General features: G+C 38.6%; 1 protein-coding gene across 1 annotated transcript; it reads left to right on the top strand.

Moving 5' to 3' along the window:
* Nucleotides 1-1,404: 1,404 nt before the first annotated feature.
* fax (failed axon connections) lies at nt 1,405-15,725 on the top strand. Its single transcript, XM_043430377.1, has 4 exons — nt 1,405-2,174; nt 10,571-10,909; nt 11,082-11,219; nt 11,958-15,725. The coding sequence occupies exons 1-4, from the start codon at nt 1,770-1,772 to the stop codon at nt 12,306-12,308; spliced, it is 1,233 nt and encodes a 410-aa protein (XP_043286312.1). The 5' UTR covers nt 1,405-1,769; the 3' UTR covers nt 12,309-15,725.
* Nucleotides 15,726-16,710: the final 985 nt, after the last annotated feature.

The following is a 16,710-nucleotide window of genomic DNA, read 5'->3' as shown; positions in this document are numbered from 1 at the left end:
AGTATTACAAAAGAAAATTGAAAAAAAATCATGAGTTTGTAAATGAATTTTTCATGCAATAATATCATGTTTATATATCAATAATGTCGTTCAGTTTCAACTTTGTTTTACTTTATCAATCGGACGCTTACCATGCGTCGGTAAGACAGATCCCTACTAAAAAGCGATTCTCATTATGCATCTTGCATATGAGCCATTTTTATTTCATTTTCATCATGCATGGATGAAAATGAATGCTACTTTTTAATGGATGATCATTATCAGATACATTGGCAAATCCTGTGCGAGTAGTACATTTACGAGATGACAGTACAAGGGTAGAGGGTAAGATGAATAGCTACGAGGATAAGAAGAAACCCTGCGCGAATATTTATGTATCGGAAGTGTGCTAGCAAAAAAAATTTTTTTTTTTCATAATATGCAGACGGTTCAGTTCATTTTCAGAACAGCGAGATAAGAAAAGTGATTCTCTGCCTGGTAATGAATAGAAATAATTAATGGAATGATCCCGATGGAAATACAATTATAAAATTATGTTTTACTGGACTCCATGATGAATTAAAATATATAAGACCGACGAGTGGCTATATATATTTGGTTTGTTGAGTGCATACAGAGATTTTACAGCGCCGAAAAAATAAAACGACACTCGAAAATGCGATGTTGCCGTGTAAAACATAACGACGGAAGGCACACATTGCACGACGAAAGGTACACATCGTCCCTCGGGGATGTGATACATATACTTTTCTTTCCCTTCCCCACTCATAATAAAATTCTGTTGATCCGTGAGATTTTCTCCGGGGAGTGTATCTTTATGGAGATACGGCGGGTCGGAAGAAGATCGAGGCGAATTATGCACAAAAGAGTGGGATAAAAGAGAGCATGCGCGTAACAAGGTCGAGAAATGTTAATTCTCGTGAGGGGAATCGTGGGGAGGGAGAGCGATGCATTTTCCATAGGGGGTGTACGGGGGCTAGTCATCAAATATGGCGTCTTTCGGGTGTGGCGCGTGCATGCGCACGAAATTCCATATAGAAGCCCCCCGCAGAAAGATAAAATAGATCTTTTTCAATTTCTTCGAAGGAGCTGACGAATCAAACGTGTTTACTTCTCTTTTCAACTCCCAACAAAAAATACTAATGAATCGTAAAATAATGTATGTCGCTGATTTAACAGTTACTATTAAATAGACATTAGAGTGTAAAAGAATGTAAAGCTGTTCGTTACATCGTCATCGCGGGCGTCCGGTCCAGCCCGACTGGAGCCGAGAATGTACGACTCGTAGACTCAAGTAGTCGGAGAATACCGAATGTGGCCGGAGCGCGCCGAAGCAACCGGCCGGTAAAAGTGATTACTCTTTGTTAGTACCGGAGTCGTCCTATAGTGCTGTTTAAAGCGTGGGGGAGAAACGACGCTCCCCGTACAGCATACAATTTACACACAGCCCCCCCATCAACACTCGTAAACTCGGCATCAGTACACTCTGCGCGCTTGTAGTGTGAACAACCAAGAGACCCCCTGAAGCGCGTAAGATTTTAAAAGTAGCCCCGAGTGTAAAATCGAAGCGCGAAAACGTTGTAAGGTTTTTTTTTAGAAATATATTAATAATTAAATAAATAAAAGTCCCCACGGGTACGTTTCTTAAGGGTGATTTTTAATCTCAAAGTGCGAGTGTTTCGTACTCGTGAATTTTAAACATTTATTACCCTCGAAAACTTAGTTTTTCTCACGCTTTGTAATATAATAAAAAAGCGCGCGCGGTTGCTATGACAATGGCTACGGAAACTGAGAACAGCGGTAGTCCGGCTACGGAGAAAGACACCAAGAACGTTAAGGAGATTAAGGACGCTCTCAAGGACGAGACTCCCCAGGATAACAAGCAGCAGCAGGAAGAGGCTACCGCCAAAGCAGCTGAAAAAGACGAGGCAGAAAAAAAATCGACGGATGATACCAACGACGCCATCGGACAAGGAACAACACCGGCTACCGCTTCCACTCCCGCTCCAGCTAGTTCGGCGACCCCGGCTAAACCCATTACTGTACACAAACCAACCTTCGAAAAGGACGTCGTCTATCTTTATCAGTTCTCTCGCACACCACTTCTACCCTCTATTTCACCCTATTGCCTCAAAGTCGAAACATGGCTCAGACTCAACGACATCAAATACGAGGTAAGGCTATTCGAAACGAGCGAAAAAAATCGAACATTCCAAACCATCGTTTCAAATCTCGAATCTTCCATCGCGATATCTGAACCGCTTTTTTCCCACGTTTTTTTTCGCGCCCCGGCTTCCTCCCTGTACTCTACTCACTCGTTGGGTTTCTAAAAACCTACCAATTTATCAGCCTCCATATTTTTTTCGTACAAGTACCCATTTTTTATATGCCGAATATGAAAATGGCTCTTTTACAAGCCTGCGTACAGATTTGATGCACGAAAAACTTCAAATACATCCTACTAAAGTATTTCAACACAAAATTTATAATAATGTTTCCATTTTTATTTTGTATTCGTTAAAATTAATATTACTCGTCAAATTTACGAGAACGAAATATTTTATGGATTACTAATTAAAGACCGAGGTGTCGTGGGTAATTGCCCCCACTCTGCCATTTTCTTTGTTCGAGCCTTTTGTTCGATTATTGGTAATATTCGGTATAGGAATAAATAGAGTGCTGAACTGGGATTTTTGAGGAAAATTTTGTCAGTAAGACGCTGCTGGGATTTTGTTACACTCGAGGGTCACTTTCATGGCGTCGCTGCGTAGAGGACTCGCATGTACGTGCCCTTTTTAACCCCTCCCTAGCTTTCGAGCGTCTCGTATCAGTTTCGACCCTCGTTCCTCTCCCTCGGCCGAGGGGGAGCCCTGTCACTTTCGGCTTTCAAAGGAAATATTTATTTTTCACATTTACCCTGGAATTTCGAGATATATACTTCTCGGAGATTTCGACGAGGCTGCTTTTTTTAGGAAACGCAACGCCTTTGAGAGTTTGTAAGAACTTTTCTCTTCTTCGCTGCTCTCCTATGACTTCCGTTAGCTCTGACACGACCCTCGCACGAAATTCCTCTCGAACCGAACCACGATTTTTTTAATCCATTGGCACTTTCGTTGAACAATTGAACCCTCAATTTTTTTTACCAATCGCTGCTCTTTGATCGTTATTTTATTCATGAAATATTCCACATTCGCGCGTATTTCATTCTCGAATTAAATCCGAAAAATCGTCGTCCACTATTTCTTAAATTGTCAAAATAATCATTCGCGTTTTCAAACCTGAGCCACGTTTCATTGCTTCTCCGTCATCGTCGGCCGCTCGTCGTATGCGATTTTATTCGTGAAAAACAAAATTTCATTCCGATTCAGATAATCAGCGTCACTTTTTTACTCTGCTGAATTATCATTATTTTTGTATGCGATTTTCGTGTGGCCAAAGTCGTAGGATTATGCTACATCATCGTTCTGTCTTTTCGTTGCAACTCGGTCACAGACCCTACGAGGGCCAAGTCCAAATGTGCTGCATTCTCGACGAGCCCTACCTACGTAATTGAATTGTCAACTAAGAAGCCTCGTTCTCTCGTCTTCATAGAATTTAATTTGAAAAATTGAACAAAAATTTGGAGTGATCGTGGCTTTGACGTTCCGTTCAAAATTCGGAAACTCTGATTCACAAAAAAGTGAAAAGTTTCGATTTTTTAAATTACTCTACAATCGAAATCGACGAATCATCCAATCGTAAATATCGAGAAATATACGAAATTGCAATCGATTGAGTTGCAAGCTCTTTTATTTATGCGGAGAGTCGAGTGAGAGACAAATCTAACGAATTGGTGCGACACAAAAAAAGTGAAAAAGCAGAAGCGAGAATTTGTGCCATCGAACGTCTGCAACGAGTCGAACGAAAAAGAAAACTTTCAATTCTCCACCTTTTTTCCCTCCACTTTGCAACTCGCATTTTTTTTCACCGTTCACAAATAATTCCTCATTTTTATATATTTATATTTTTCTCCCCGATAAAACTTTTGACGATTTTCAGCGAAATTTTTCAAATAAACTTGAGTGACTCGGCCGACGTTGCTTGCTACTGAAATTGCAATTTAAGCCTCGAAAAAATTGCATGAGCCCGACCGACGCGATATTTGGAATCGATTTTTCTCGTTACTTTCATGCCGATAGAATTTCCAGTGGGACCAAATTGTTGAAATTCTTAGCTCGTGAAGTTTCTCGGGATGTCGAACAAGGGGAGTCTTCTTCTCGGACGATAACGAGTCGGACAACCGATACGTTAATCGAGGTTCACACACGAACACAAGTCGACGTTGTTCCGCCAGTATTTTTCCTCGTAAATGTGACCTTTCACGAGAATTTTTTATTTACATATTTCATTGAATCGTGATTTCAAAGGAGAACAAAAAAATTTCGATTAACAAATGAATATTGTTAAAAATATTATTCGATTAACATACGAATAAATATTGATGGTGAAATTGATGCGAAGCGCGTAGTAACTCGGTCCAATGACGAACCATTTGACTTTAAATTCCACCGAGCAAACTCGAAACGTACGTGATCAATTTCACAGAGCCCAATTTGATTTGAAGAACGGTGCTTCGATTGTACCGCGCAACGCTATAACCCGATATAGATCACTCATTAATTTCATCTGCGTCGGTCTGAATACGGTCGGAAGTTGAGTTCATTCGTATAAAAAAGTAGAAAAAAATGCCTTGCAATTTTAATGTTGCGATGGTTGCGATCTACAGAGAAAAAATGAGTTCACTCGTGTCTGTCACTTTTCGAAATTCCTTGAAATAAATCTTTGAGGTAGATCGTGCCCGAAGGATTGTGTTTTACGGGTGTCTAAATCGATCGATTTTTACTCCCTAATTAAATATATAATAACTTCAAATTAATCGCAGAGTTATTAATTCGAAATTGTAAATAAATTTTTTCAACTTGGCTCATCGCGAATGAAATTAGAAGCGATTTATTAATCGGGGATCCGTCTCTAAGTGGACCCGAAATTTCATTCGTCCCTGGCGAAAATACTATAGTTTTTATGTAAAAATCGCATCAGAGAGTGCAAAGGGAAATGGGTCAAGAAAAAAGTGTTAGGCTCTGACAGGAATGGCCCAAGCCAAGAAGAAACAAAATACCGAAATAAGCAAATGCGAGGTTATAACGTAATATATTTTTATTATTAGTGAGAAAATAGTTTCGAATTTATTTCCAGACCTTCATTGCATACTTCATTGTTATTGTTGTGTACGTTTTTCTTAAACTTCGTAATAAGCGTTCATTCGTTGTATGGAAAGATAAAAGATTTTTTACGCATATTTAAACACGTTTATCTCAGTCAATAACCAATAAGACGAACCCATTAAAATTTGATATGCGTGTCAGACGCATTTAAACTCTGTGTAAATTCGAGACTTTCTTACGAAAGTCGCGTAGAGATATAAAAATCTATAAAGTATTTTCAACCAGGAATCGAAGATGCTCTCGAAATATAATCATTATTAATTTATTCTGGATTCGAAAATGAATCAATCTTGCGGATTGCATTGAGCACTCGAATCGAGAAGTATCGAACGATTGTAATCGTCTCTAATTTATTTTTCCTTTATGAATAAAATGATAGAAGTGCAAATAAATGGAGTTCATGTAAATGAAGGATTTTGGAACATGAACATTAGTGCTTTCCGTTTCCTTTTCGTCCTCGATGTGCGATAAAAATGGAAAAATAATGTAAATTGAGAATGATCGAAATAACTTCGATGCCACATTCGTTGATGCACATCTGAATATAAAACGACGTTGAAATGTCTACTTGAACGCAAGCTGAAATAACTTTTTGCATTTCTATTGTTTAAATAATTAAACAACCAAGAGAGCATCGCGTTGTATCTACGGTAGAAAATAAATTCCGCAACAAATCCTTATTCGTTGGAACACGTATGAAAATGCTATTCCGCTCACGAGCGTGCCAACGCGTCTGTATAATATCCAGCATATGTTCCTCTTCGCAATCCTGCTGCCCTCTCCCCCTTCCTCTCCCTTTTCGTCCCTCATTGTCTTGACTAGCGTCTTAACGCATTCCAACGCGTTGCGTCCGTCGTTCGGACCCCGCCCTGCGTAGGTACTCGCTCATCATTGCATAGTTGACCAATTGAATGGAGCAATTGAGAGAGAGAGAGAGAGAGAGAGAGAGACACACACACACGCACACTTGGCATTAGCGCGAGCCACGCTCTCATCAAGCTCTTTGCTAAGCACATTCTTTCGGTTAATCCATCGTCTAATTTTTCGAGAACGTTTTATCGAGAGATTTTTTTTCCGTTCCCGTATTCTCGTACCGCGAAAAGGCTTTGCAATCGTAGTTCGTGATCGAGCCGACCCAATTCGGGTTCCTCGATGCTTTTTTCATGTCCAATTCCGCGTGCGAGTTACGACGAGGGCTTTGCCGGGCTGTGGAATATCGGAACCCTTGTCACATTTTCTTCGTCTTAGTTTAAAAACTTTTTTCCTCTCCCCGATGCGATTTCGACTGTGAATCATCGTCGAAGTATCGTCCTCGTGAATGTACTTAAAAAATGAATTTGTTGGGTACTCGAGTTAAAAAATATGCAGCAAATGTAATAAGCGCCGTAGCGGATAATGAAAGTTGGCACGCTCCGAAAAGGTTTTTGTGCGCAGGCTGTTGAAGCATTTCGAAAAAATGAGACTCTTTTAAATACAGTGTAATAAAATTCCGAAATATCCAGTAAACAATGTTCACGTAAATTAAGCGCGCTTTACGATTTTTTTTACGAGAAAAAGCGAAAGAGTGTGTGCGAGCGCGAGAGAGCGGGAGGGACGGAGAGTCGCGGAGCGAAAGAGAAAGAAAGGGAAAGAGAGCGTAAAAGCGAGACCTCGCGCGGCGCTCGGTGGCGGCTCGGAGCCGGCCGGTTGGATATTAAATCGCGCGGGGCAGCCTCCGCGATCAATACTAGCCGGAGAAAGCATAGGATAAAGCGCGCGGTTGCGGAGGGCCGCGAGGGCAGGGGGCGTAGTCGGTGCGCGCCAAGCCGAAGCAAGAGTGGTGGGGGGATCCGTTGCCAAGCAACGGAAGCTGCCTTCTGCGAGTTCATCGGCCTGTCATCCCCTCCCCCCACCTCGCGGTGCTCTCTGCCCCCGCCGTACGCGTCTCGCGAGCCCTTCTTCCCCCTCGCCAACCCCATCGCCTATCGCAACCATTTTCCCTTCGCTATTCTCCCCACCCGGGCGCACTCCTTCGCTTTTTTTCCACCCGTCTCGCACTTGCCTATCCTCTGTCCGTTCGAGCGGCTCGCGACACCGGAGAATCGGTAACACTCACACATTTTCACCAACTTTCTTCGCTCATTGAAAAACGTCCATTGTTCGCCTTCCCCTGCGAGAACTTTCCCCCTCCGGCTCCCCCTCGCGCTCTCGATTATCCAAGCCTTTTTTCCGATGCACAGGGTGCAAGAGTCTTCCAACTCTTCCAAGTGCATACAAAAAGTAACGCTGGGCAATCTCCTCATTTTTCACCCATTTACGAGCATTTTTTAAGAAAATCACCGGACGGAGTGCAGCCTAGAGAGTAAGGAAAATATCACTCCTCGTAAATGTTTTATTGAACAATAAAAATCCTGAGTACACGGAGTCCTTATTGGAGGACTTTTCTACTCGGATTTATCGTCCTTTCATCGTTGCAATCATTCTCTATTTAACCCCCTTTCCCTATTTAACGAATATCTTTGGATTTTCATTTTTTTTTTTCCACCTCATCGAGTCCCCCCTAGACACGCCACGCCTCATTACCATTGGATCCATAAAAAGAGGGCTTGGCAAAGCCATTAATTTGTTAATTTAGCACACATACTTTTAGTACCACCTTAACTCAGTGAGATCTGTCAAAATTCCGCGCACGCATAGTCCAGGCACCAGAGCCTTGGCTTTCGCACTCTCTTCACCATCTTGCATCCTACAGCGTTATAAGCACATTCATTATGTCTGTCTACACGCTCGAGTCTGCTTAACCGTTCTTATTCCGCTAACCCCTTCCCTCCTCGCCGCCTCCTCACTGCTTTTTCCCCTCCACACCTACACACTAATGCAGTCCAAGCAGCACGTATTTTCAACTTGATAACTCGATGTGTAACGGTACAATGCTACTTTCCTATGTGCCTGCATCGTCATCATCATCATCATCATCATCATGGACATAATCTCGTGTCACTAAATTGACAATGAATTCACCAGCGAGTTCATTAAACTCTCGTTAGTCTTACGAATCCCTCAGAGCCCGCATTCATTAGGTTTTTCAAAAATTCAATTAATTAACCCGACGTTCGTCGCAGGTCAGTGTTTGATCAATCAAACTGACAGCACGTGCGATCAAAGTGACTTTTCCGACTCGTTAACGTCACTAAAAAAATTTCGTCAATTAATAAAGCGTGAATTTGGCCAACGAGCTTTCATATTCACACTCGTTACCTTCCGGGACGAGAATTTACCATGGCTTTATAAATAATTATTCGATCAAAAGTGTTACGAATTATTTTCTCCGCGTTACACGCTTCTCGGCGTGCATTTTTGGGTCAAGAGTTGCGTTTTTCTTTTTCTCCTTTATCCAGTTCACGACGGAGATAAATACATAACACCTGTTCGCTTGGCTCGCGAGGAATTATGAAAGTACCGCTAATAGGTTAGGCGCCTTGAACAAATGGTCAACGAGCTGTGCCTTCGCGGAAACTTAATATTGACACGATGCATTGGTCGACTTCAACATATTTATTTATCTCTTTCACCAGCGTGCAAATAATGAGAAAAAATGTCGTCTCTGTTCCTCGCGGTCTCGGTCATTTCATACCGTCTCATAGCTCGCCCACTAATTTCAACACTCTTTCATCCAATGCGACTTCACGGTAAATTTAACACGACGGTACAACGCCCTAGTTCGGATGTACAATGGAGACCCCCTCGTGCTAAACCGTCAGAGTCCGTAAAATCCTTAAAGTGGGCTTGGGATAAATACTTTACGAGCATCGAACCTGATGCAACGCCCTGACCACTCGCGTGGTTTTCGTTCATATAAAGTCGACTTTGAACCTCCATTGAAATACGGTTTCGCATACGATTTTTTCATTTTAATCCAGTGGCCGGATTTCGTTGCACATTTTATTTTTGGCTTTTATTCTAAATGAGTTTCAATCATTCACTAATTATTGATCACTCAGGAATTCGTGAATTTTCTCCACTCTTTGTCGACCGATGAACTATTTTGAGAGAGAAACCTCTTTGTTGTGTAATGAAAATAAAAATGATGATTTACTTAAAGAATCGACCACGACGAGGTTTTGGATATTTTCATATTTCGATAATTTTCTCGAAAATTTACGAAATTCGAATATTCTCGTACTCATCGTAATAAATTATAAAATGATTCGTTTATGACATCTACAAAACCGGTCGTATGACGAAGAAAATGTATTTTTTTGCTTATTTCTTGAATATTATTTTGTTTCAACGATATATCGATGACGTTTCAAAATAATTGACATTGGGAATCAGGTTTTTGAAGTTTTCAAATAAACAGAGTTTTTCCATAATTCCAAGTTCCGGTAGTCTGATGCAGAAAATTTGTTAGTCAAGATTTGTAATTTGTCCTCGAAAACATGACGAATAATTTTCATTGCTGATTATTCTTTTGTTACTACTCGAGTTTCCAAGCCAGTCTATACCTCGGGACGAACTTGATTGAAAATGTTGAATATTTGCACGGAATTCCGGGTGCATTTGAGACGTTAATTCCGATCACGAATAAACCCACATATTCGAATTGGATTCACTGATTTTTTCATACGTGAGGCGTTTAATAGATGAGAGTCCAGGAGAGGACGTAGCGATCAGCAGTCGCGTTAATACGTGCTCGCTTCGCATATCTCTCGTTTGCTTCCTCACAGAGGAAGCTTTGTTTCCTTCGGCGCGATGATCCAGAGGTTCTCATTTGTTGAAATTTGTGAAAAAAAAATAATAATTGCCCATACAAAGAGGGGCTTTGTGGAAGTGACTGAGAAGAGCTGAGTGAAAGGGCGATTTGAATCTGACCCAATTTTCCTTCCAGCCATTGTTTTTTTTATCCTTCGCAAGACATTAAGTACACGTTACTCACTGTTATCCGGAATTTTCTCATCGTGAGAGAATCTGTCAGAAAAAATTGATCGTTCTCTACGATTATGATGACGCAGAACATTTTTTTTTTTTTTCCCGGTTTGTCATTTGCAAAAATGTCTCAGATCTTGACTCTTCCATCGATGATTCGACGATCCAAGAAGCCATTTTCGTCCACTGTAGTTTTATTGTTAATATGAATTTGACAAAAGTTTGAAAACCCTGATGACTTTGCGAGGAACTTTATTAAAGGGTGAAATTGTATTTTTCACCACGAAATAATAATTACGAAATGATTTAGATTGAGAACCTCAGCGCTCTTGGAATTTGCCTATCGCGCGAGAATAGGACGATCAGTGAAATTAATCCGAGGCTTTTTATTATCTTTGCAGAATGTGGACCACAAGATGAAATTCCGCTCGAAGAAGGGACAATTGCCGTTCATCGAGTTAAACGGCGAGGAAATATCCGATAGTAAAGTCATTATTCGTGAATTGAGCCAGAAATATGGCAAGGATTTGGACGCTGCTCTAACCACCGAACAAAAAAGTGTTTCGCACGCCATGATCTCCATGATTGAAAATCACCTTGTTTGGGTTATCAACTGTTGGCGTACCAAAAACATGGATCTTGTGTTCAAGGGTTACAAGGTCAACTTGCAACACGCTTTGGGAACACGCATACCCGAACGTTTACTAAACTTTTTCTTCAAATTCACCTTCGTTCGTAAGGTTAGTCGATTTCAAAAGAAATCAAAGAACCACTGGAGATGGCATTCGAAAATGACGCAATTATTTTGGTTTTGAGTTTATAGAAATTATCTGTTGAAAATTTGACAATTATTCAGATTTTTATCGATTCATTGAATTGTTTCCGATGAAATTGACGTTCATGTTTTTCCAGGGTGCCAAAAAAGTCAAAGCCCAAGGTATGGGAGCCCATACCCAGGAAGAAGTTGCCCAATTTGGATGCGACGATCTGAAGGTCCTCTGTGACATGCTGTCCGACAAACCTTTCTTTTTCGGCGATGAGCCGACTACGGTGAGTCATTATTTTAAGAGGGAAAATAATGTTTAAATAGTTTAAATAGACAAAGTATTTTAGTTCTTATAAAAATCAATTTCGAATCGATACTCCATTATTTTTCATCAGTTTTGTATGAGGAATGAAATTTATTAACGAGCCAATTCGAATGAAGAGATTTTTTCACGCCTTACAACGAAAAAGCTGCAACGATGGAAAGAAAATAAAACCTGGTAGTGCAGTTTTGATGTTGTGCAAATAACTGGAGCACCCACCACTTTCATTACACTTTTAAATTGTTGCCAATAACTCTAACCGTTGTTAGCCCCTAAGTCCTCGTTCATTCTCACCGTATGTTCATATTTTTAGGTCACACCAACAGTTTCATTTCCTATTGAATCATTCCGTGGCCAGTATCTCTAGGATTCGCTCATATTGATTAAATATTAAATGAAAAGTGCTTGTTTTCTCTTCTCTTGAATTATTCATGAAGAAAAATATTGTTTTATGATGCGAATCGACACCGATTTTGATCGCTTTTTAATTTCTCTTTAATTCGTTCCTATTCATAATTAATGTTCAATTTATTATCATGTTTATACGTTCTTGGAGTTATGATTGACAATGAAACGAAATTTCGAGCAAAAGTTTCAAACGAATTTCTTCAAATTGCTCGATTTGCTTATGTAATGAAACTTATTTGCACGATCATTTGATGAATTGAAAAAAAATATTGGTTTTTTTGTTGTTTTGCAGTTGGACGTCGTAGCATTTGCTCATCTGGCTCAAATATTGTACATCGAGAAGGACACGCCGTACTCATTGCGTGATTACATGCAAGAAAATTGCCCAAATCTAGTAGGTCACTGTTCGCGAATGAAGGAGCGATGTTTCCCGGACTGGGAGGACATTTGCACGAGTCTTGAGATGAACACGCACTTGCCGAATCCGGAGAAGACAGCCGAGGGAGCAAAGGAGGGCAGCAAGGAGGAGACAAAAGAGACGAAGGAAGAAAAGGAGGGAGACAAGGAGAAGGCCGAGAAGGAAGAGAAAGAGGCTGAGAAGGACAAGGAGCTCGATGAGAACAAAGAAAAAGAAGCTAAATAAATAGCTGTCCCTTAAAATCAGTAACAAAAGCGAACGAACAAAATATGAACAAAAAGAGTAAACCAGAAGACGAGAAAAAAAAAGAACAGCCCTTGCACACCAATAATCGTTTTTTTGTGCTGGCCTCGAACGGGAGAATAAAAAAGTGGAAAAAAGATAAAATACTAAAAATGCGATTGAATCGAGCGTTGGTCACATCGAAATTCGACGCGTCGTAGAATTCTTCGATCAACGATGAGCTAAAGAACAAACGAGATATTTTAAGCCTGATGAAAACGGCGAATAGGACATTTTTTTCCCCATAAAATCTGTAATGTGAATGAAAGCGGAAGAATTTTGACCGGTTACCAAAAAGATCACGAATTAGAATGTTTTTCCTCCAATCGTGAATTCACTTGTTAATTATCGAGAATTTTAAACACTTATTTATCGTTCCGGGGCGCCCGAGAGTAGATAAAAAAAAGTAGGCAGACTGATATCGAGAGAACTAATCAAAAAAACATTTATCTGAAAGAAGACGCGAGAAAATCTTCAATTTGACGAAGCCTTGTTTTTTTTATCTACGAAAATTACAAAAAAATTCATCTAATGTAATACAACTGAAAATTTAAAAACCCCCGAATTGAGGAAAGTCTGTACCGGAAGTGAGGATTTTCAGTCGAGCTCATCCGTCCCAACGGGGGGGATTCGAAAAAATTAACAAAAAATACAAACACGTGTGCGTTCTGTGTGAGAGGGCGAGAATTTATACAAGTGAAAAATCACTATGAACAATACAAATAAATGAATGAATGAATAAAAACGGAGTAAAAAATATGGAGAATGAGCAACGGGGTGTCGGATTTTTCGACACAAAACACCGCCTCGTTGTTAAGCTTCGAAAAGTTAATGAAAAGCGAAAAAAAAAATATGACAAGTAACAACTTTTTTGAGTCTCCGTTCTGTCGATCGACCACGTTTTTTTTTAGGACTATTCCATAAGTCATTAGAGCCATAAGTATGCAATATATGTGAAATGCAATAGGGCTATGCGAAAGTCTATACCATGCGCAGACACAGTAAGAATCAAAGAAACCATGAAAAAAATCAACAAAAGTGAACAAACAAGTCAATCTGTTTTGGGGCATGGATTCAAAAGAGACTACGCAGATTATCAATTGAATAAACGTCGTGAAAGAGATCTCGCTGATTTGTTGAATCGAGAATAGCTAGAAAAATCTTACAGAAAATCCAGGACGATTACAAAAAAAAAGAAACAAAAACCATATAGCTAATTTTAACGATCCGGGGCTCTTACTTTCGCGGAATTGAAGTACCGAAAATTCATTGATTTTCTGCATGATTTTTCTATCCTGTGACACATGGCGGAAATGGAAATCGATACATTTTTTATCTACCATTTTGTTTATTCTTATTTTTTTAAATTTTTTTTATCTAACCTCGACTTGAAGCGTAATCCTTAATAAACAAGGGCAGCGAGAATAAAATAATTAAGTAATTGACGAATTGACCCCTGATGAAACATACGTGTGTGCGTGCGCGTTCTCCTCGAGCGCTTGCCTAACGAACGAGAGAAGAAAAAAAAACTGAAAGAATAGAAGAAACATAAGAAACGAGCCTTCGTCATCGTCTAGATCCATTTTTATCTATCATTTTTTTATACAAATATATATATATGAATTCTGTTTTCTTTCGTTTATCGTTTATCGAACGCGAACGAAATATTTCTCGACAGTGATCGTATCCCTAGTATAATTATTAAAACGTGGAAAAAAACGAAACGATATACATATACGAGTGGCAATTTCCATGACGATTAAAGAGAAAAAATATTGGGAAAAAAACAATTCAAGATGTTTATTGATGCAATTTTTTTTCTCCTTTTCAACGCGAAATTTCGTTGAAAAGAAATAAGGAGAATATGAAGAAGCTATATTTCCTCTTCCCTAGTCCAGCTAGCTCTCTGAATCGCGAAATCGAAGATTATTTGTGAGATTTTTTTTTCTTTTCTATTTTCTGTTCTTTTTCGTACATTTTTTTTTAAATATTGAAATTGTGATATTATCAAAATACACACACGAATACGAATATTGACGTATACGCAGCATACACACATACACATAGACGTTACACGAGAAAAATGGCGATTGGAAAAAATCAATGAAACTGCCAACGACAATCTTCGATCGCCACTTTAATCAGCGCATTGATATTTGTTTATTTTTGCTCTTCACTCTCTCTTTCTCTCTCGTGCAATTCTCTTTATCGTCATTTTGTCGTTGTTGTATGACAGAAGATATTCGAGATTGTTGTGGGACTCACGCGATTTTTCAAAAATTTTTTTTTTTTTTTATTTCTTTCTATTGTTGCTTTATTTCAATAGTCTCGATAGTGTGTAAATTTTTAAGTAAAGTCGCTCTCTCGAAGGCCTAAGAGTCTTTCAAGTCATTGTCTAATATATGCGCGATCATTGATAAGATTTTGCTGTTCACACGTATAGCGAAAAATATGTTGGTTATTGAAATTTTTCGCAAAATTGATGAAAAAAAAGAATTTAAAAAAAATTTGTAATATTCGAATATGAAAATAACGAGAAGAATTATTGCGACAAAAGTTTAGTGAAAAATCTTTGATCACACGTCGTCATCGTTATGTGGCAACGTGTTTTATTCGCCAAAGCTCGAAATCGTGAATAAAAACATTTGTTTTGAGGATGAGAAACGACGAGTAACGTTTCAAAAACAAGAGAAAAAAAGAAAGAAAAAACAAAAAAATAGACTAAGGAAAACGATGAAACATTACGTAGGAATTAAAATAGCTCTTTATTGACAAAATCTTCGGTTTATTTTTTTTACTATTTTTTCCTTCTTTCATCTCCGCATGAATGAAATTTTGACAAGCATTGAGCTAATGCGCGACATTGAATTGTTTAGTTTTCCCCTCCCCCTAATAATAATTCATATTCACACAATTTTTTTTATTTTTATTACAAATCATTATGACTATTATATTAGAATTATTATCACAAAAATACGCCATACGTAAGTTTGTACGTGCATTTTATATACAAGAATTACCTAACAACTTAAACACATATGCGAATAATGGAAAAAGTAAAGAAATAAATAAAATGGAAGAAACACGAGAAAAAGAAAAATTGAGAAACGAACGAAGTAAAAAAAAAAATAACAAAAAGTAAAAGGAACAAAAAAAAGGAATAAATAATATACAAAATATAAGACATTTGTATTTGTAGGAAAAAAAAACAAAACGAAACGAAAAAAAAACGAAAAGGAATCGATTTTACCCTGATGTTAATAAACAATTGTTTGCATGTGAATTATGAAGAAATAAAGAGACAAAAAAATCATTGAATAAAACCCATTTCCAGCGTAAAGTATCGGAAATGAAAAGTAAGTTGTACTTGTTTTACTGTTCTGGATAATAATAATTATTATTATTAATTTTGCACGAATTCAACGAAAACCGCGGCATATTGTGCTGCTGCTGCCTTTTTTGAATCTGGGCGTTTACCAAAATGTTTTTTTTTTACAAACTCGGAGCAACCTCTTGTGACAAAAAACGCATAAAGCTACAAATTTATATTATACAACCGAGGTAACGTAAAGAGAAATTCCCTGAAAATGCGGTCCAGTGACAGCAGGAAGAAAAAAAGATGGTAATTTCCAAAAAGTACGTAACGTAAAAAAATGCTGGGAAAGAAAACTAAATGAAGCTGAATACAACTCCCTCCAAGTTTAGCGACGTTTGCCCTATAGTAGTAGAAAATCAGCTCACAGATTTTCGAATTTTTATCCTTGCCGCGTCGGTAAAGGTAGAGATATTAGAATGATTTATGAGGAGAGAATAAAGTTTTTTACTTTCCCTTAGATAATGAAATTCTTAAAAAAAATTAATCTGCTTACCATTGTGGTTTTCCAGACAAATATTCAGCGAACTCTTTGAATTATTCAGAAAAATAATGATGCGAGATCGGTTTCCAACGGTGTACTCCAATCTGACAAGGAACATCAGTTTGGTATCCGCCGCCACTTTTCTTGGAACTGCTATATAAGAACTTGAAAATAAAGTTCTCGTGTTTTCGCATTTTAGCAAAGTATATAGACGCGAAGGGGTGAACCACCCTGTTTTTGAATTCTCGTACTGTTGTAGGTGGCTTTATCCTTTTTCATTTTTCATCCGATCATCCACCTTCACAATGTTTCATAAACTGTCTGGCATTTCGAAATTTTCTTAAAAAAGAAAAACGTTATGTGGCCCGCCAACTTTCTCTGTCCCTCGTAAAAATAAATATATTTATCTTTTCGGAAGTTAGCTGCAGTTCATCTCGAACGCAACTCGAGAATCGATTATCGATATTGACACCGGAAAAAAAAATATA

The sequence above is a fragment of the Venturia canescens genome, chromosome 10 (genome assembly GCF_019457755.1).
Source record: "Venturia canescens isolate UGA chromosome 10, ASM1945775v1, whole genome shotgun sequence".
NCBI lineage: Eukaryota > Metazoa > Arthropoda > Insecta > Hymenoptera > Ichneumonidae > Venturia > Venturia canescens.
Note: the sequence above shows the minus strand (reverse complement) of the source record. Positions and strands in the feature narration are given on the sequence as shown.

Coding starts and splice junctions, on each gene's coding strand:
- fax (XM_043430377.1), top strand. CDS start 1,770: ATGACAATGGCTACGGAAACTGAGAACAGCGGTAGTCCGGCTACGGAG. Junction 2,175..10,570: donor TCAACGACATCAAATACGAG/GTAAGGCTATTC, acceptor TTATCTTTGCAG/AATGTGGACCACAAGATGAA. Junction 11,220..11,957: donor TCGGCGATGAGCCGACTACG/GTGAGTCATTAT, acceptor GTTGTTTTGCAG/TTGGACGTCGTAGCATTTGC.